The 21,955-nt window shown below is 39.1% G+C and overlaps 2 protein-coding genes and 1 long non-coding RNA gene across 4 annotated transcripts in view; 1 reads left to right on the top strand and 2 right to left on the bottom strand.

Moving 5' to 3' along the window:
* The window catches only part of LOC144016342 (uncharacterized), an 87,472-nt gene that overhangs the window by 5,978 nt on the left and 59,539 nt on the right, over positions 1–21,955 (bottom strand). For both annotated transcript variants that reach the window (XM_077517343.1, XM_077517342.1), the window contains exons 3-9: positions 3,352–3,549; positions 2,612–2,642; positions 2,434–2,506; positions 2,051–2,264; positions 1,922–1,946; positions 1,616–1,756; positions 1,171–1,459 (exon numbers count right to left, since the gene is read on the bottom strand). In XM_077517343.1, coding sequence (XP_077373469.1) covers positions 1,171–1,459; positions 1,616–1,756; positions 1,922–1,946; positions 2,051–2,264; positions 2,434–2,506; positions 2,612–2,642; positions 3,352–3,549 — 971 coding nt within the window. The remainder of the gene's footprint in view (positions 1–1,170; positions 1,460–1,615; positions 1,757–1,921; positions 1,947–2,050; positions 2,265–2,433; positions 2,507–2,611; positions 2,643–3,351; positions 3,550–21,955) is intronic.
* LOC144016760 (uncharacterized) lies at positions 12,088–14,015 on the bottom strand. The gene has a single exon (XM_077518082.1). It carries the CDS (start codon positions 13,768–13,770, stop codon positions 12,772–12,774), a length of 999 nt encoding a protein of 332 aa, XP_077374208.1. The 5' UTR covers positions 13,771–14,015; the 3' UTR covers positions 12,088–12,771.
* Positions 19,282–20,965, top strand: LOC144016759 (uncharacterized). The gene is made up of 3 exons (XR_013282995.1): positions 19,282–19,749; positions 20,453–20,696; positions 20,797–20,965. It is a non-coding gene; the product is annotated as an uncharacterized LOC144016759 (long non-coding RNA).

The raw sequence follows: 21,955 nt of genomic DNA, 5'->3' as shown, positions 1-21,955 counted from the left end.
GGTGCTAAATGGGGGCGAATCTGAGCATGCTCCACTGTAAATATCAAACTTGGAAACAACTTTACTGATGCCCAACCACCGGTAGATGACATCATTGCCCCATTTTATAGGAAATAAACACAGTTTCAGAGTCCATGGGAGAAATGGCTGTATTTTGGCAAACCTACATTTTTCTGCTGTCAATTATAAAAGAACGGGACGGGACAAAAAGTAGGGAGTCTATTCTGTTATTTGGTAGATTCGGTTTATATATAATTATTGAATGTAATATTACGTGAGTATTGGAAATGTAAAAAATTTCTAGAATGACTGGCAGTGAATGAGTTAATTTTGGCAGTTTTGGTCCTGCATATACATGTACATGCCTATGAGAGGTGTATATGCTAGTTACTAGGGGTGTGAATTGCCTAGTACCTGACGATTCGATTCGTATCACGATTCACAGGTCACGATTCGATTCGATACCGATTAATCCCGATACGAATTTATAAGTCGATTGTTGCGATTTTTTTCATTCAAATTTAGAAAATACTAATCAGTAAGCTTGTAGAGTGTAAGATTTATATGAAAATGTATTATTTATTTATCTGAAATTTCAGTCTTATCGAGGTTGTAATCTGTTTCATGTTTGAACAGCATTAAAATAAAATATTAAGGCTTAATGTTCCGTTCATATAACATTCTTCCATGCTCAAGGTGTGAATCCGAACCGGAAGTCAGACGTTTTGTTGAATATTTTTCCATTAAAAATGGACGTTTAAAAATCGATTCACACACACACACACACACACACACACACACACACACACACACACACACACACACACACACACACACACAAAGGCAATGATGATAAGACGTTGAATCGGTAAGACTACCGAATGAACAATTCTGAGCTCTTAAAAAAAAAAAAAAAAAAAAAAAAAGATTTTTTTTTTTAAATTGAATCGATTCGAGAATCGCACGATGTAGTATCGCGATATATCGCCGAATCGATTTTTTTTTAACACCCCTACTAGTTATATATGCTACATGGGTTTGCTAGTTGTATATGCTACGTGTTTGGACAATGTTGTTGCTACTTGTTGTTTCCTTATGTCCTCTGGATGTGTCGTTTTGACAGCTCCATTCCACAAAGTTTGTTGCAGTTCCAAACCCACTGCTACTAACTTGCATGTTTGTCTTTAAGTTGCTGCTGCTCCTGGAGCAGAGCTTTCTCTGCTTCCGCGCGACGATGCTCTGCAGCCGCCAGGCAGGAGCGGAGGGCCTCGGTCTCCAGTCGGTCATTCACGATTCCCGTGACCACGTTGTTCCATTCCAAAACACTCGCCGCTTGGTTGTCCTTTGTAAGTCTGAGATCTTGGCGAAGATCTTCAAGCTCCTCCTTGAGATCTTCGTTCTCCTTCAGGAGGTCTCTTTGTTTGGTGCTGCTGTTCTCGAGCTCTGTTCTCAGATGCTCCTGAAAGATGAGGCGTGGCAAATCACCGGAAACATGTTGCGATATTGTCAATGTGAAATGGGAAAAAAATGGATTTTGTGTGTATCCGATCTGCAAAATTCAAACGTCTTTGGAGCAGCAACATGACGCCAACGTTCTAAAATGGTTGACAAGTACCTCGTTATGTTTGGTTCTCATGTAGTCCTCTTCCATGGTCTGTTGCTTGCAGTCCTGACTTTTGAGTTTTTGCTGCAGCTGCGCAATTGCGCAACGTTGCTGAGACAACTGCACTTGGGTCTGTCGGAGTTCTTCCTCAAGCTGGGGGAGATGAAACGAGCCACAAGGACAAAAAAAAAAAAAAAGTCACATCATTTCCAAATCTACAACGGTGTGCTGCTAATGCTATTCTTTGACCACTAGATGGCGCTAGAGACTTGTGCAATTCCTAAATCACTCCCAGCAAGCGATACTGTTCTTCCTCACCCTTTCCTGCTGTTGTTTTGACGATCTGTTGAGGAAAAAAACAAAAACAAAACTCAACAAAGCTGAAAGACCATTACAGAGAGGATTGCTAAAATAATAATAATAATAATAATAATAATAATGTTATACCTGAGGTGTGAGAGTTCACTTTGCATTTGCATGAATTTGTGCTTCATGACACGCTGATCATCTTTCGCCTCCTCCAATTGGTTCTTTAGCTGTGCCTTCTCCTCTTTTAGTTTTGCCAACTTTTCAGCGCAGCCTTGATGCTCTGTTGGCCTCAGGGTGGCCTGCTGATCTTGTTGGCTCCCAATGTCGTCCAGCTTCATCTTAAATGGGTTGTCTGGTGAAAATAAGACAAGTACAGCATATGAGGATGTGTACAGACGATAAACAAGGCGACCTTTTGTTCTCAAGTTTTCAAACAATGACATTATCTTACACTTTGTTTGGCATTACAACAAACAATTAACTGCAGGTGAGGACCTGATGTTTGGGACGGGGAAGCTCACCTTCATCCATGACCGCATATGATGAGGATGTGAGCTCATCAAATTCTTCAGAGATCTCCATATTGTCACTGTGCTGAATGTGTGAATACATAACATGTTATCCGGACCGCAACATGTGTTAAATTTCACTTTTAAAACAGATGACAGAGGAAAAAACCCTTTTCGCTATATTGGTTACCTCTTCTTGAAGCTTTTGTTTGGGCTGCAACCTGTTGCCAAAAAAAAACAAAAAGTTATTGTCGAAAAAACGTTTTTGTTTACCCCACGATCAAGTTTACCACAGAATCTTACAGAACACAAGGTTGTTAGTGATTTTTATTTATTTTTTGTGTGTGTGTAGAAATAGAGCATCACCATATATGGTTAATAATTTCCACTTGACTGTCTGTTACAAGGTTGTCAAGGCATCAACCAGATGACGCTCGACTGTGCAAGCTCCCGAGTTGAACACCGCTAAGTAAACAATTTGAAACTTAAGTCAAAGCTGTCCATAAAAATTTGCCTCCAAAATCAAACAAAACTTGAGGACCCAAACCTTGATTGTTGCGTGATGTCACCAGACCTCATTTAAAAAATCATTTTAGTTTGAGTATACACAGAGGTTAATGTTACACATGGATGACAATTAAAAAATAATTTTTCCTCTTGCTATGACTGGAGATGACATCACACGTGCTGAGGAAATAGGTAACAACCAATAATGAATGGGTCACCTGTTTTCTGGGTTTGGTCACCAAATTGGGATTTACAGATATAACCTATTAAAAGCAACATGTTGCAAGACAGTTTATCTTGCCCTCATTTGTCAACATTGTAGATAGATATTTTTAGTCATTTATATTTTAGTCTTTTTCATTGTTAATTCAACACTTACGGACGGGAAGATACGGCAAATAGCTCACCAATATCCATACTGACCTGTTGTACTTGTCAACCACATTGACATCAACATTTTTGACAAGTTGCTCCAGCTCGGCCGTGTCACTCTGCCGGGGAGCCTTGTGAAATTTGCCCTTCTCATTTTCGCTGATATCGCTGGCAGTGCTGACGATAGAAGAGCTGTCCGACGCGTCAGTTGACGTCTTCCTCCTCGTGAACTTGAATAGTTTCTTCATCCTGGCACATCAGCAAAGTAGGCACAGCTTTAAAAAAATCAATGGCTTGAGTTTGTTCCATGAACACATACGTTATTGTAATAAGTTGGTCTAAATTAACAGAGAAAGCAGCCTTAATGTAATAATATATTGATTCTGAACAGACATTTAATTTGCCCTGACTTAACTCAGGAATGGATTTAATTGAAGACAACTTCTCAGAACCATCTTTTAAAAGTTGAGTAAAAGACGGACGGAGGTGCCTGGACAGCAGGACAAACACTTTTTATTATTGATAAACAAGATGGGAAATGTGACTTTTGTAATGAGGTGCAACCAGTAAAATATATGAGTACTTTAAACAGTTTAAACATGTAATTATTGAGTTTGGGCTTGTATCTCGTTGAAATGCTGCGTGCGTAATAAAAAGTTGGGTCTCAAAATGTGAAAGAAAGACAAAGGCCTTACTTTTCGCTCCCTGGAAGCAGCCACGAATGAGGTTTAAGGGTCGTGGGCTCAAGTGTACCACCACGTCTGAGGTGTTTGATTCTCCTTGATGTTTTTAGATGCACGGTTAAGTGTTTTAAGTGGGCCGAAACGCACCGGTACGGAGCTCCGGCACTTCTAAAAAATCTCCACTGAGAACGGACTGTCGGCGCGGCAGGAGTCGTAAAATGTTGTCTTCACAGGGGAGAAGCGTGTTTACGTCGCCCGCTGTAAACGTGATGCTGGCACGACACCAGCCGACCCAAACGCGTGTGTACGACCGTAGCTCTTGAGTTAAGAAAATGAAAGGAAAACGATACCACGTTATGCTGGCTCAAAGTTTCAAAAAAAAAAGAAAAAAGAAAAAAAGATCAACGTCTGACTCTGACATGTGTTCACAGGCTGACACAATCAAGGGGACAGGCTAGCTGTAATAACCAAGTACTGCCAGCAGATGGTAGTAAAGTACATGTACCTACTGACGTGATTTTATATCGCTGCTCTTTCAAATAAATAAATAAATTCATATTCATCATCATTCAAATTCACTATGGTACATCTAAATCTAAATTGGTTGTGTCTGTATTATCCTGAAGTATCATGTGATATACAGTATTGTATTTATGATGATTATCAAGTACATAACTTTAATCTATCAAACTAGCACTGATGCTAACGCTAAGAGGGTAGCAGGGCAGCATCGTCCTGGCTGGTCTGATAGATAAAGTATATCATATGCAGTTAAATTCCCAGTCACTGTTGCTCTTACCTCACCCACATTTCCCCAACGACCTAAATTGAACACCCTCCCCAAGTCGCACGCCCCCCCAAGACGCAACAGTTGGCCTATACCTCTGTCTCAAATTCATCTTTTTTATGCTCCGTGTCTACGCGAAAATCCGTGAAAGCTTCCCACACATGCTCACCGAGACATTACTGACACCCAGGAAATATTGGTTACTGGTTCGTCTCCATGTTGGATGTCAAGTATGTGCCAGAGGCTCGTTTGCACATGATGTGTGTTCCTTTTGTCACTAACAATTTCAGCTTGTCTTTAAAATTTCAGGGATTGTCATTCAGAAACCATGTATGAGCCACGTTACACATGCAAGAATAACAATGGATTAAGTAGAGAGATTTGCGTTTTTAAAATGTTAATAGTCACTATTTTGAATTTGTGTCACTGAAAGACCCGACCCGACCTCGGATAAAGCGGTAGAGGATGGATGGATGGATGAACTTAGATAAGTTACTTTTAAAGTCAAGTAATCAATAAAGTAACTAAGTTACTTTTATAAGGTAACCAACACTAATCAAGCTTTGTGGCATATGTTTGTACTTAAGAAATGTTGATTTTGAAAGAAGAAGAATGATTACTTCATGTCCACAAAAGAACGTGTTTGTTTGTTTGTATGTTTGTTTGTTTTTAAACAATATCCTTCATTTAGGACTTGCACATAAGCTAATTGGGAGCAGTGGCCCAGTGTTTTCCTTTCCGCCTGAAAAATGTTGGTCTGTGTCATAGTTTGGAATAAAGGAGCCAAAGGTCGTCATAGTGTGGGACCAGGCAGGACTCCCCATAACCAGTGGCGAGGGGGAGCTAATTATTTTTAACAGCTTTTACACTCTGGAGGGGTTTTAACGTCGTAGTTCATGCAGTTGGGGTACAGCGATACTTTTGTTCTGTAGCTAGCTGTTCATATTAAATCGTCAAATAATGTGTACATAGATTTTGAGAAACCGAATAAATGTTCAGAAATGTACTAATAAACCAAATGTGTCAAAGCAAGAACCTTCATAAATGAATGGAAGTGTCATTAATCTACTCGCACCACTCCACAAAATTCTTTTCTGTATTTATTTTTTTTTTTTAATTACTCTCAACCTTCTTTGCACATAACATGCAAACACAAAACACAACCCGAAGATTGATGGGAAAAAAAAAAGAAAAAAAAAGTCTCTTTGATCACAGCTTATTCCGTTTGTGTGCAGCATAACAGCTAAATGGTTATTCACCATGTTTGCTTTGAATTCTGGGCTCCACTATTTGATACAAGTCTGCAGACATCGGAGCCCCACTGGGGTTATATTCAGTTATCATTACTTTCATGTATTCAGGAGCATTTAGTGATCAGGTTAGGTACACTCACTAAAGACTCAAAATATTCCACATCCATGGCAAAAAAAAACTCTGAAAGGCAAAAAAAAAAAAAAATGGCCCATCACATGACAAAACAAACAACCGCCACCATGTGGCATGGTGACATACTATGGATTGTTACACGCCGCGACCCTAATGAGGGCAAGCAAAACGACAAAAAGTTGTTTTTATTACATTTTTTGCATGTAAACGTTCCATAAATTACCCCCCCAAAAAAACACATTAATTTAATTATGACTGACTTACAGATGATTTTGAAACATTTCACAGAAACTAAACTTGAAGTCTCGCCCGATGAGCGCTAACAGCTGTTCGCCACCATCAAACAAAACCACTGTGCGTTCACATCACAAGAAAAATCGACGAAAAGCTCCCCGCGTCATTTCAAAAGATGCTCGCAAAACAACCGCCTTTCGCAAGAGCATCTCAGAATTTTGCGGGAAATATAAGGGATGCTCACAGGCTCTTCGCAAGCCACGCCACGGCCAAGACGGGATTTGTGAGTCACGACGTCGACCTCCCAGCTGCCCGCCCGCACGTTTGCTGGCGCGAGCAGCGCCGTTGAACAGACTGTCGATCAGCCGCCATAAGGAGCACATTTGACTGGGATTTATTGGCCCAAGAAGATGTGTTAGGCATGTGATTACATGTGTTCTGATTCAAAAGAATATCACAGGAAGCGGGGGGAGAAACATGCCAGGCTGAATACATCATTGCAGTCAGAGAACAATACATGCTAATAAACAATGATGGAAGGGAACAAGGGTCCCCACATACATTTCATTGTACATTGAGGCAAAGCGGAGACTGCAGTGTAGACACTGTAGTGTGCAAATCTGAAGACACAGCGTAGTCTACGGGTACGTTTGTTATTGAATGGGCAGCAGTGGTCAACAAAAATGGAAGTCGCTATATGGTAGCATACAATTCGTTAGCATGTTAGCATTAGACTTTTAAAGTAGTATTTTAATAATTATCTATCTATCTATCTATCCTCTTGCTACATAAGCATCCTAACTGTTAAAACATTAACTCTACTGTGTCCAGCCTCATTAGCCTTTTGAAATACTGTTGAACTAATGCAACTCCAATTTATTGTAAATTCTTATGGGTCGATCACAGCGCTTTTATTACTCATGTTTCTGTCCCGCTATATGTTGTCATCCCAAATATTAGCATGTTAGCATTGTTTCCAGTCTGAAGTAGTTCATATTATAACCACTTTGCATGATGTAAAATCTTTAGTGGCACTTTATTGAGTGTCAATAACCTTTTAAAATAGGACAAGTACTACTAAATAAGCATGATGGAACTTTGATTTCTGGCTGAGTTTTTATAGTGTGTTGCTTAGCTTTCCTGCAAAATGTTAGCGTATTGACTGTTTGAATGTTAGCTTTGTGTCCGGTCTCTTTCTGATGTGAAATCTTTCTCGGTCTGATTTTTTATTTTTTTTTTTTTTAACTTCAGGTTAGCATCCCGAATGTAAGCATTTTGGTTCGACTTGATACTTCAATAGACAAGCTTCGTCCTGAGTAATTCCGAAAAAAGAGAGCCCAACTTATCTCAATGGCAGCCAGAAACAAACTACAAACATTATTTTGTACAAAGAGCTTATCTATTTGAGTGATAAAAGTACTTTTAAAGGCATTTTTTTTCCCTAATTGAGGTCGACTTGGAACCAGAGTGGCTTTCAAAGCGAAGCGGCCAGCCCACACAGTGAGGCCTCCCTGTGTGTTGCACTGATGCTTCCCAAGATAGACGTCACATAGCCAAAGCAAAAACCAAGTGTTGTCAGCCCCCAAACCGTCACACCTTTACACCTCTCTCTCATCTTGCACTTTTTGTCGCGCGGCTTCACTGACACGCCGTTATCCCCCCGCATAAGTCCACGAACGCAACAAAGCCCGACGGGGATCCTTTTCTCTCAAAAACTTCAAACTACACCCAAAAAAGTATACTGGCTAACTGAAGCAAGATGTCAGGTTCTAAGTTTTGCATGCATACACACAAGATGCTTATTAAAACAAGAGTTGGAATTTTTCCTCATCTCATTTCTATCAGGTGCAAGCGCATGGATGGGTAATTTGGCCGATGGAAGCGTTTTTTGTTTTTTTTTTATTAGAGAGCCGGTGGAAATGATAGAGCAGCTTTTAAAAGCTTTAAAAAGCACAGGCCCACCTGACTGGACTTTCGAGTCGACAGCTGATCCTTCATATAAAGTTCCCGAGTACTTCACCTGTATTTCATAAGTGCATCCTAAAGTAAAGACAAAGTGAATTCCACCTGGCGACAAATAAAAGAGTGCACAACATCCTGACTGCTTTAATGACAGCAGCACATACGCTAACATAAGAGTGGACTTTTGAAACGCACTTTTACAACCAGCCTGCAACTTTTGTCTAGAAACCCCCCTGAAAAATAACAGCAGTTTTTCGAAGAATAATTGTGCCGTGTATATGTATGTGCGTGTGTGTAGTTTGGTTGTGAAAATAATTTCTTGGAAAACGTCAATGTCATAAATACTTTTAAAGAGTTATTATTACACAAATAGCCAATCTTTGGCAACTAACTACTAGGGATGTAACAATATCCAAATATCACGATACTATATTATCACGATATGAAGCTCACCATACGATAATAATCACAATATTGTGGGGAGGTTGGCAATATTTAAAAAAGGTCACAATATTGTTAAATATATATATATATATATATATATATATATATATATATATATATATATATATATATATATATATATATATATATATATATATATTAGGGGGGTTAAAAAAATCGATTCGGCGATATATCGCGATACTACATCGCGCGATTCTCGAATCGATTCAATTAAAAAAAATCGATTTAAAAAAAATATATTTTAATAAGAGCTCAGAATTGTTCATTCGGTAGTCTTACCGATTCAACGTCTTATCATCATTGCCTTTTTTTTTTTTTTTTGTGTGTGTGTGTGTGTGAATCGATTTTTAAACTTCCATTTTTAATGGAAAAATATTCAACAAAACGTCTGACTTCGGGTTAGGATTCACACCTTGAGCATGGAAGAATGTTATATGAACGGAACATTAAGCCTTAATATTTTATTTTAATGCTGTTCAAACATGAAACAGATTACAACCTCTATAAGACTGAAATTTCAGATAAATAAATAATACATTTTCATATAAATCTTACACTCTACAAGCTTACTGATTAGTATTTTCTAAATTTGAATGAAAAAAAATCGCAACAATCGAGTTATAAATTCGTATCGGGATTAATCGGTATCGAATCGTGACCTGTGAATCGTGATACGAATCGAATCGTCAGGTACTAGGCAATTCACACCCCTAATATATATATATATATATATATATATATATATATATATATATATATATATATATATATATATATTGTGGATTTGTACATAACAGCAATATTTCAATTCAATTCAACTTTATTCCAGACTCTGAGTCCAATACAAACAAACAACAGAGACAATACATATAAACTACCTTCAATCTCTAATAACACTTAATATTGAGGCACGTAATTGCTAATGCAAGCCCACATTGAGTTCTTCCACATAATGACTCAGTTCACAAGCACATTACAATCCTTACATCTGACAATTAGTGCATTTTAAACATAGAAGGGCCAAAACATGCCTAATGAAAATTAAACTGCACTAAAAACAAAAACAAAAAACAAAAAAAAACTAGCCACCAGTGGGTGCTATAACTGCACAAATGGAAATCAACCTGACTTTTTTAACACGTGTGATGACAACGTAAAACAACCACATGGCTTTGCCTTCACTCTAAAAATAGTTGGGTCATAGTTGGTAATAACCCAATATGGGTCAAAAAGGGGCAAAGGTCAGATAAAATGAATAACCCACAAAACAACCCATTTATTTGGGTTGAAGTTTACATTCAAATAACACAGTCTTTGGGTTGTTTGATGGGTTAAGTATAGCTTGCTAGTTAGTAGCTAGTAGCCTGCCTCCGTGGGTCGAGGAAGCAGCCAATCAGGAACGAGTGAGATTTAACAGGCAATGTTTTGGTTTTTTTTAGATGTTGCTCATGCATATTCAGCATCATTTTGGTATATATATTTTTTTTTATATGGCCAGCGTATGCATTTTATGACCATTGTTGACTTGTTGTGCTTGAAGTAAAAGCAAGAACAAAAAAAAAATATTGGCTATGAAATAAATGTTGTGAAACATGAGTAGCTAACCGCTGCTTTGCTTAAAAATCTTTCACTCCTTGCGTTTGTCCATTGACCTCATTTGCATCCCCTCATCTTGGGGCGGATATCGTTTCACGTCCAAAGTGGCTTCAGATAAACAAAATGTCGAGCAAGAATGCGAACCGCTTTCCGCCGACAAATCTGATTTCAAACAGCCTGCAGCGTCCGCTAACGTCTGATTTTCTGATTTGCTCGGTACATTCCGCAGACTTGGCATCCGGCGAGCGGCCTCAGGAACCGTCTGACGTAGGCACAAATACTTTCCACGGGTAATTGACCCCCCCCACCCCTCCCCAGCACGCCGCCATCAAAAGGGTCGACGACGGCCTCCGATTAAACACGTCTCGGCGCCAAATCTGCAGAATGCATATGAGATGTGTTTCATTAAGGAGAACTCGCATCCGGAAGTGAAGTGGCGCGCCAACTTCTTCAAGAAGCGTCGTGGAGCTTTGCTCTCCCAAACGGGATATTATGTGCGCCGCGTCGAGGGAGCGCCAGGACGGCCGGCGTCGACAAAAGATGACATTGCGTGTTCGTTTTATGCTAGCGCGCTCAGGGGGCCTCCATTATGAGACTGTCACACAGCATTAGGCCAGACTGCAGACACTTTCATGTGCAGATAATAGATATTTGCTTGAGCTAATCCATTCCTCTGTTGATTTTTTGTTGTTGTTGTAGTTGTTGCTCCTTTTAATAACTTCTTGCAAGCAAGCACATTTTCAGCACGAGAATGTTGAAAATGTAAGAAGCCAGAACAAAGAATAGCGTTTGACACAGATAATCAGCTGACTCCGCCAAGTATGAAATGTATGTACTCTCATGTCAACTTTATTTTACTGCAAGCGTCACCGACTGGAAATGCTTTTCATCCATTTTCTCAACCGCCTTTCTTTACTAGGGTGACGGTTTTGAGAAAACATAAAATTATAACTCTATTTACCTCTGAGTTGTAATGATAATACAAGAGCAAAACTCAGATACTTTTGCAAAATGTGAAGCAGCAATTTTTCCTAGAGTTGGATTTACTACAATAACAAATTCAGATTTTTTTTTTTAAGAAAAAGCCATGAAAATTTGAAAAAAGAGGAACATTTTTTAGTAAAATATTGGAGAATATTGAGAGTAAAAACAGATTAAAAAATAAATAAAAAGTAAAATAAAAATAAAACTAAAAAAAGAGTTAAAAAAAAAAAAAAACAGCGAGAGAAGCCATATATCCAGTATATATTTTCAAAAGATTTATTTTTATTTTTTTTCAAAGACAATATCTTTGGTATTTTCATTATATTGCTATATTTTCAGAAGAGATGTAATAGATGTTAGTCATATTTTTCAAGCCATAGTTAGAAATAGTTGTTATATTACAATTTTACTACGTTTTTTTTTTTTTTTTGGTGTACACTGTACAGTATGTTTTTTTTAAAGTATTCTTTCAAAAATAGGTTGTGAGATTATAAAAATAATTCTGTTAAAATTTCAGTTTAATAATAATAATAATAATTTGTTTTCCCTGCAAAAATCTTTATTTCTATCAGTTCTTCTTCTATACTATACCCGACGGGGTCAGAATCACTTGAAAAATGAAGTGATTTGCTTTTTTTTTTTGGGACATCATCACTTAAACATTCAATTAAAAACACACATATGGAAACCTTTATGATATGTATGTTTATAGTTAAAACATCATTTTACAGACATGGCGTGTGGAGATTCTTATGACATTATGATGACAACCACATTTTCTAGATGTCTTGTCGGGAGTTGTTGCGTCCTGCGGGACATCATAAAACATCAACTGACATTATGACTACAACATTCATTTATAGACATTGTGTGAGGACAATTTATGTCCGTGTTTTGTAACGTGCGGTGACAGATCAGCTGGATAGCAAAAAAACTGGAGCGCAACAAAGGAACTGGAAGTCCACAGGCTTACTTTAATAGGAAAAACACACGTCACGTTACGCATACACGCACACGGCATCAAATACATCGATGGCCAAAATGAAAAAGTGCTGTATAGGAACAATAAAAAAATAAAGAATAAAAAAAGGAGGCGCCACCCTGTGGTGCGGTGCCACACTGCAGGTTGATACACTTTGCATATCCATTTCCATAGCAGGGAGGAAAACAATACCAGTGAATAATCTCCTTCATCCAGCACATTTCATGATTAATTCTCAGGGCATCCAATCAACCGCAACTGGACTATCTGAGACGGTTTCAGCACGAGACTACTTTGTAGAACTGAAAGCCTGCTCATGTGAGAACCAAATCGTCTTCACAGACAACCAGAACAGCCCAGTTGCGATTGAGTCATTGTAGCTTTAAAGACGTTCACATGTTTGTTCTCTGGGGGTTCTTGGTCCTGGGCTTTGGCACTGGTGAGGGGTCTTTTGCAGCAGCTAGTTCTCGCTGTGGACGGTTTTCGCTGAGCGTCGAAGCATTCGGGTGACAAATTCTAGGTTGAGGTTCTGGAAACTGGGCGGGAAGGTCCGCGGGGTTCATGGTCTCGTAATCTGGACTACTGAGCTCAGATCTGGGTTGCCTTACGGAAGCCATTCTGAAGTCTCCTTTTCTCGGCACGCGGATATCGGCGTTGTTGCGTCCGCGGCGGCACAGAACGGAGACGACGATGAGAAGAAGAAGAAAGAGTGCCGCTTCTCCCGCCAGCATGGCGATGATCGTTTTGGATGTCAAACAAAGCAGGGTTGAAGGCGTCGCCGGTGAAGTCACCGGCAGATTTTTACAGGCCGGACGAACAGTGTCACTCTTCTCCGTGCTGAATCTGTTCTTTACCCTACAAGCGAAATTATTCTCTCTCTCTAGGGATACGTTCAACGTCTGCCGGGTCGCACCCGGTAACGTCACATCATCGACGATCCACGAGAAGGACAAATCGTGAGGATTGGCGACGTGACAGCTCAGATTGACCGAACCGATTTTCAGGTCGCAGACGTAACCGAGCCGCGGTTGCGGCACCTTGTCCACGGTGCAGAGACGGGCGGTCCACATGGTGACCAGGGTGCGGTTGGGATGGCGCACGGTGGCCTGGTACCAGCCCCCGCTGGAGAGCTTCAGGTTCCTCAGCAGGAGGGAGCCGGTCTTGGAGACGTCCTCGGGTTTCCCGACGGAAACCCGCGTTTGCTCCCGGTTGAAAACGACGGTGCCGTTGTGGGTCCAGCACAGCGCGTCCGTGCTGGCCAGATGGTTGTAAACGAACGGAAGCTCCGTCGTTTGGCCGACCGCGGCGTACACGTCGCACGCGTCCTTGTCGGAGGAAGAGACGGCAAAGGCTCCACGCAGGACGACGGAGATGATCATGACGGCATACATGATTCGAGATACAGAAAATGGGATCAAAACAGATAAGAAGCAGTACAAGATGCTCCTTTTTCTGTCATGAAGTGGTCATTGTGAAGCCCTTAGAAAGAAGTGAATCTTCCAGAGGAAGGAACTTGCGTTGGTCAAGTCTACTTTCAGTTCTCAGAAGACGCCAGCAAGTGTTGTCATGTTGCAACACTTACAGACGAGACATGCGGAAAATGAATGTATTTGTTTGGGAGGCACGTGACTGGCAAGATCTTGTCATCATTTTTTTTTCTTTTTTCTTTTTTTTTTTTACAATCTTGTTTCGAAATTTCAAAGTGATCAACACAGTAAAATTGGAGTGTTAACATGTTTGGGAGTTGATTATTTTTTTTTTTTAAATTGACACGAGTATTTTGGACTCTCTGCCAGAGTTAAAGGGATACTTGACTCTGAGCCATTTTCAGTAGTAAAAAGTTAACATTTTGTCAATAATTAATGTGGTAACGTCATTATTTTTCATGTACAATTAGTACCTTTAAAAAGTAATTCTACTACTTGCTGTCGACTGATGATGACATCACCTGTCTTGAGGAAGTAGGTAACAACCAATCATGGCTCAGTCTACTGACCAAACTCAGAAAATAGATGAGCCATGATTGGCTGTTACCTACTTCCTCAATCTTCAGCACAGGCGATGTCATCATCAGTCGACACCAAGTCGAAAAATTACCTCTTAAAGGTATTCATTGTACAGGAAAAATAATATGCTGAAGCATTCTCACATATGTTATTGTGATATTTATTCTCCACACTTTTTTTGCCGCGTAACAACTCCCACATAATGCTTCCAATTTATACTGTTTAAATTTCAACTACCTTAAAAAATTGATGCCTCCCGGGGTATATATATCGTCTGATTCCACATTACTTACAGTATTTGCACAATTTAACATTTAATATCAACTTTCCCCATTCATTTTCAATGGGACAGTCATTGAACTTTTTATAAGTATCACTTTCATACATATAACACAGTTGGTAAATCGCATTGTCCAGTAACCAGGAGGTTATAATTTCATAATTTATCTCTCAATGTGTTTTCAGCATTCCCACACAATTTCTCCAGAAATTGCACTTAGTCTAGTTAAGTTATCAAATTCATTCTGGACATGAAAATTGTTCAACGAGTCAAGTATCCCTTTAAATATTTAGTTCATATTAAAAAAAAATTGAGTGTTAATGAAAGGAACCAATTTTGAGTGTTAAAAAGTACAACAGTAGATGGTGTAATATTTTAACACTACACTAGTGTATGGTAAAATGTCTAAAATGTTTTTAGCCTATAATAACTAATTCTGGTTTACAACATATTTTTCATGAGTTAAATCAGTCATCGCATCCGAAGCAATTTTCCAATCAATCCCCCAGCAGTGTTTCCCGTCAGGCAAACTTGTTCTTTGAATTTGCAAAAAATATCATCATCGCTGCATAACTTGATGACGTTGACCGCTGACAGCAATGACTCGGGCTAAAGTGGAATGAGTTCATTTGTTCTGGCGAGCATCTTTCTCTAATTTCCCATCGTTAGCGGTGAATCACAACAACCCTCTGTAAATCTCAACACCTGTTTCCATTTGCTTCGCCGCCATTACGCGTTTTTCCTTCCCGCAGGGAGCAGATGCACGTAAAATGTCAACTATGTCTGCGGGGGGGGTGCCGAATGCAATGAATTCCTCTTTGCAAATGTTGTAAAAGACGACATCGTGCAGAATTTCCCCGTCAACTGGCAAATGCCGTAAGAACAACGTGTTGCCAGAGAAGAACACGCTCCTGTTTTATATTATGTCATTAACATGTGACAAAAGTTTCTTCACCTTTGATAGTGATTGTACAAGTCAGCATTTTTTTTTTTTTTTTTTAATGTTGGCTTTGTGTAATCTTTGGGCCGATATCAGATTTTGACAATATGATAACTATGAGAAAATATATATATATATTAAAATTACAGCTCTAAAATGACATTTATTTAAATATTTTGATCAATAAAAACTGCACCCCCAATGATGAACACAATCTATTTGATTTATTTCATACACATTTTCAGAAATGTGTATGATGTTCACTTGAAATAAACGTTAACATTCTTCTTTTGGTGTAACCCTTCTTAGTAAGTCACCGTGTCCCATTGTCGGTGACCTATTTTTAGAACAGACCTCTCTGTGATCGACAAGAAGTAGAAAAGAAAAAGTTAATTGGAAGCAATTAACTTCAAAGAGGCGGTTTTACTCAACTCTGCAAGCAGCCAATCATATTGTATATATTATCGCTACTATGTGAAAAACAATTTTGTCCACCCCCCTCATTTTTATGTTTTTGGGATGTCTGCATTCAGTTTCATACCAAAAACCTAAAAATAAAATCTTAAAAATGACAAAAATGGGCAAAAGTGTTTATCGCATATATATATATATATATATATGCACGGTAATCGGCCACTTTTACCGTTTTGTCGTTGACTTTTTTCTTTTTCTTTTTTTTTACTAAAAATGCTTTAACGCTTATGTACAGTGAATTTAATTGAATCATAATTTAAGTACAGTGTTAATGTTAAAACAGTTATGTACAACAATAAGAAATAAATGGTGAATATTTACAGCACTCACCGAATCACACTGAGAAAAGGAAACATAAAATCTGATGGGGGGGGGAACCACCCTTTCATCCCTAAAGACCATCCAAACTCTGCGAGTCACGTCTGGTGAAGGCGCCTCTCAGGCATCCTGCTGTCACAGCGTTACGCGTCCATCTGCGGCCCCTAAATTACACATCAGCCAGGCAGACGGACTCCCCGGGACAGATTAGCAATTAACCCGCAGACTGACTCTTTGGACCTCCGCCCAATTAAAAGGGCGCACATCGTTGGTTGGATATTTGGCACAGAGGCGGCGGTCGTACCCGAGCCACTAATCCTGGCGACTCGTAAATGTATTTACTGAGCACATTAGAAATTCCCTGGTTCCGTTCAGTAATTATGAGTTGATCTGCTTAAGTTTTGGTTTTTCCCTAAGCTTCCAATTAGAGATTATTTGTGCGGGAGAAAAAAATGTTCTTTGAATGCATTAGGCTCGTCAATTAGACGAGTTGTTGTTTGACTTTCATCTTAGCCCCTGCCAGTCAGGGGTCACCACACAGAGTAATTTGCAATTGGCACAGTTTTTAGACTACTGTATTTCAGTCTATGATACGCTTTACTTTTTAAAATTATAGTTTGTTGTTTTTCTCCCAATGTGTAAATTACAAATTGGCATTACTCAAATTCAATGGCCACATCCGCAAAATAAATAAAATGGAAGGGGCGTTTGATAGATTATTTTTATTTGTTTATCGACTCAGTCAAAAAAAAACAAAAAAAAGATTATTTACATTTTTAAAAACATATTATTATTAACCTTTTATTTGTATTTTGATGTATTATTTATTTTTGTTTTCCATATTTTGTATAATACAATTTCTTTTTCTTCTTCTCCTTCTTTATTTTATTATTCTTATTATTATTATTATTATTATTATTATTATTATAAAGGATATTTTGTCGCTGCATCTTCCGGGTGGATCATCTTAACGATTAGTTCTCGTTCCCGTCAATCAATCTGCTGTACGCTAATTAGCGAACCGACAGGCTTCGCGTTTTGTCTCCCTCTGTTGGGCATTCTCATTTTTTTTAGTATTTCTTGGACGGGTTCTGACCGTGAAGACGAATTCCTTGTGTGTTTTTACATACTTGTCAAAAAATAAAAAATTAAATAAATCAAATTCTGAGTATTTTCATTTGTGTCTATACTTAATGCAACAATAAATATGTATTTATTTAGATGAGTTAATTATTTTTGGCACCATTTTGGGAATTTTTGGTGAATTAAATGCCAAAAATGAATAGATTTTTTTTTTTATTGTTTTTTTTTTTTTTTTCCAGGTTCTACTTTTTGTTCTTTTTACTTTTCGGTAGTCTGGCGCCATGCTGCCTCTCACAGGTCAGTCATGGTACTTCGATAGACATTTGATTTGGCAGGGAAGGCCCACGAATGTGTTTATGTATGTCATGGTATACTTTTTATATTGCATTATTGCGTAATTCAATTTCATACATGTCAGTACTGTTCAAAAGGAGGTGCAGGTTATAGGAAGCGAATGAGAACATTCAAATACACTGGCGAGATGACATTATGGACAAGATGTCTATCTCCCACACAAGTACGGAAACATCCATTTGTCATGCATCAAGCCCAGTCGCTCCCACTACTTCCCCAAAATAGCCAAAGAGAGAAAAAACAGACTTTTTTTTTTTGGACAGGGTTCAAGAGATCACCGTTGATATTTCCTCTTGCATTACACGCTTCTCTAAACTGTCTGGAAGGAGGAGGAGGATGAGGTAAAGGGGAGGGTGGGCGGGGGTTAACGCATCAAATGCAACGTTGGACCGAGAGCTTATCGTGGTTGCCGTCAGCGAGGAGTAAGGGGCTTGTGTCATCTCGGTCATGCTCGGAACCGGCTGCTTTTGGTCACCGAGGCACAATATCTAAGAGGCCCGTCTTTGATGTGCATGGGGAGGCGCCGCACGGCGGGCGATCACTCATTTCCATCTCCGCTGAGAACCAAACTCCCGTCGGTCGGCTGGAGTTCAAGTTTAAACAAATGAGATTGAGCCTTCTTGTTTATTTTCAAGTTTTATGAATGCCGGGAATCGGCTCGTTACGTTAACCTGTACGTGCTGTTCATTTTGAGAATTTTCCGCCTCGGCCAAGAATATCCTCATCAAACGAGATTTTTTTATTTTTTAACGTTTTAATAGCCTGTCTGACAGTAATAAATGGATGATTAATCAATGTATTGTTTCAGATCTGGTGTCTGTTTCAAGTCAGCATCTGACCTCTGGATGACTTCTGTTCTTTGTTTTGTTGCTGGTGCTTGTATGACCATTCTGTTTAGCTGTAAAATCTCAGCAAATGGTTTGGTAGATAGAATTTGTGAACAATCAGGTAGCCCCCAAAGACCACACAAGCAGCCTACAGGCCTATTCTAAAAATAGCTCACCAGTGAGGGGACATTCTGATTTTCTTGGAACGTTGTATAAGGAAGTGTAAACAACACTCCCACGAATTTAAAGAAATAGAGGGATATTCACTAAGAATGCACTGCGTCCGGTAATAACGCGAAATATTGCACCACAACTGCACCCGCAGTCTGCGCCCTGTTACCAACCTATTCACTAAGGATATTGCTCTAATCATATGCCGGCGCACACGCACCCACAAAACTGACCGCTTGGAGCAAATTTGCACCTGACTTACCACACATGGCAAGGGATTTGCGCCAAGAACATTGTAGTATCGTAACATTTGCGAAAAATATGACATTATCAGAAAGCGAGGTTGGACCGAGAGTAAGCATTTATAGCGCCATTAAGCTGTACAGAGGAGATAGGACGACAACAACGTCATTCATTCATAAAGGTACACTCAGTATTATACAGTGGCATCTAGTGGTGAAATAATAAATCATTCGAAAAAAAAAACAATTGTTTGTGTTAGTAGTATGTAAAAAGATATGTTGTATCGCATAAACGTACTTTTTTAAAATATAACGGTTAGTCTAGAAATCGCAAATTATCTTACATGTCCGCGCCTCGCCTGCTAGTGTCTGCCATGTTTCGCCGCCATCTTTCTGCTACGGGTGCCGTCAAAGACAAATTTCAGCGCTCCATTTCTTAACGCGTTTTTGGAACGCACTTCCGGTTTGTATGGCGACCGCATGTCCACGAAGAAGAAGAGTTTCCGGTCCCCGAAGAGAGCATTATCAAGCATCACACTTACTTTGGGAATTTATTTTATTTCAGCGCGACAAAACAAGAGTTTATATTGTAGCCGCATTTGCCAGATGGAGAGAAATTAGGAACAGACTAGGTTTGGGACGTGCCGGTGCCTTCGACTGCTTTCTACTTGACCGGTAAGTAAGAGTACATTTGTGTTTACGTTTTGAGAGCGAGAGAAAAAGTATACTCCGTACTAATTAATACGATGTTCGTACCTTTGTTTTACGATCACTGTATCTGTTGATTAGCAACTCCGCACCACTCGAACGATTTCGTTATGTAGCTACTTGCTTTGAAAAAAAAAAAAGATTCCCGCTGGCACGTTATATTTAGAGTAAATGCGCAAGTCATTGTGTAATGTTATGTAACTGTGATTTCGGAGGTATATTTGCCCATAACTTCAATGGAGAATCTAAAGCATAGTGTATTAGTGGAGGAGTTGAAAATTATTTTCGTTGTGGTTGGTGAAAATAGTGTTCTCGAAATAAATTTTCGGCAGGGAATAACTTTCTGGACTTAAATGCTGGCTGTACCGTAAGCACTGCTAGAGTCTGAACTCTCTCACTCAAGTGTGTACTGGTCCATTGTGTAATTGGGTGCACAAGAATTTACAGGCTGCCACGTTTTCCACGGAAATTCGACAAGCAAGCAGCCTTTGCATATTCTATGCAGTATGCAGTCAAGTTACTTTTATCTAGCTAATACAATATTTTGGGCCCAAAAACTAAAGATCTTACCTCTATTTTGGGGGCTTTGTTGGAAAGTTGGTGACATATAGTAGTATCATCAATTATTCTATTTTATTTTATAATTGTGTTTTTGTTTGTGTCACACTAGATCAACAGCCAAACTTGAGGGGTTCCAGAACCATATTCTGATGTATACAAGCATTCATGCACCGTTTAAATACATCACCGACCTGCAAGAAAAAAAAATATCAAGGGGAGAGTCAGCAGCCAAATTGGAATGCCCCGAATGAGGACACTTGAATGGAGGACCCCAGAAGGCTTCGGTGTTGTACCACCAGTATCTCCACCTACCATATCTGAGCTGCAACAAACTGAAGTCAGCCGACGTCTTGGTATGTCATTTACATATGGACGGCATTGCACACTACATGAACTTTTTGTGTGAAGCAATACGGAATGGTCACATGTACAAGCACCACTTGTTTTACACAGGACCTGCTGACCAGGTGTCTGAAGCCATGGAGTGACTCCTCCCTCACTTTCCTCAGCAAGCCTTTGAAGAATATGATATCATCGTTGGTGGGAACATGCCCTCACTCCATAACATGTACTTGTGCAGTCAAGGAGCATGTCAAACTTAATAAAACCAGCAAACATTGAAGTGACTTCATTTTTACTGCAGTCTGTTCACACAATCAATGGACAAGCCTTCCTTAATTTTGCCCCAATAACATCATAGAGTAGGCGAAAAGTAGTGTTACAGATCATACTGTGTTCGGGAGAGTTTGAGGAATGTTGCAATGTTAATGGGGGGCAATGTCAGCACACACACACACACACAAAAAAAACAAAAAACATCATGGTATTGAGTTAATCAGATATTTTAGCTGTGTACAACACATACCTGCTCTGTAACACTACTTTTGGCCCAAACCTGTATGTCTATTTTCCATATTTTGAAATGCACAGCGTATTGGTAAAATTCTGGAACAACTGCAATTCATGTAGCTCATTATATTCTAACAGCATTTTTTTTTTTTTTTAGTTAATATGTTCATTTCATGTAGACTTTTATTTTATTCATTCATTTTCATGTACTGTACCTTACATTCATTGGCCAATGAAGAATTCCTTGTCATTGCAAGCATTTATAATAATTCTCCAGGCTTTTGATGTTTTACATTTCTGGTCATGTAAAATAGTGTTAGGTTAGGTGTCGAATGAACACTGCATGTTGACGCCAAAGGAAATAGTATTTTTTTAGTTATTCAAAATGTACAAATTAACACACAACAACAATATAAAAGTTATACAAACTACAAGTGTCAGACATGGACTAATTATATGCCAGGTAAAAAACCTTTGTAATTGTCCTCAAGGATCTGGGAAAGTGTCACTTATTTGCCACAAGTCACCAAGGTGCTGCAGTCTGGGATCCAGGTACAGGAAATCATGGTGGTGCTGATGTGGGATCCAGGTACAGGAAATCATGGTGGTGCTGATGTGTCAGCAATGTGTCAAAAAGTATTTCTTGGTGTCAGTCTATCAGCTGGACTTGGATATCTTCATGTTCCTCCATGGTCATTTCCTGTACGAGTCTCTGCAAGAAGGTAACAATTGTATGTCAGATGAGGTACCAAACAATGAACTG

This window comes from Festucalex cinctus, chromosome 3 (genome assembly GCF_051991245.1).
Source record: "Festucalex cinctus isolate MCC-2025b chromosome 3, RoL_Fcin_1.0, whole genome shotgun sequence".
Taxonomy (NCBI): Eukaryota; Metazoa; Chordata; class Actinopteri; order Syngnathiformes; family Syngnathidae; genus Festucalex; species Festucalex cinctus.
Note: the sequence above shows the minus strand (reverse complement) of the source record. Positions and strands in the feature narration are given on the sequence as shown.

Excerpts from the sequence above, each read along its gene's own strand:
- LOC144016760 (XM_077518082.1), bottom strand. The coding sequence starts at position 13,770 with ATGTATGCCGTCATGATCATCTCCGTCGTCCTGCGTGGAGCCTTTGCC.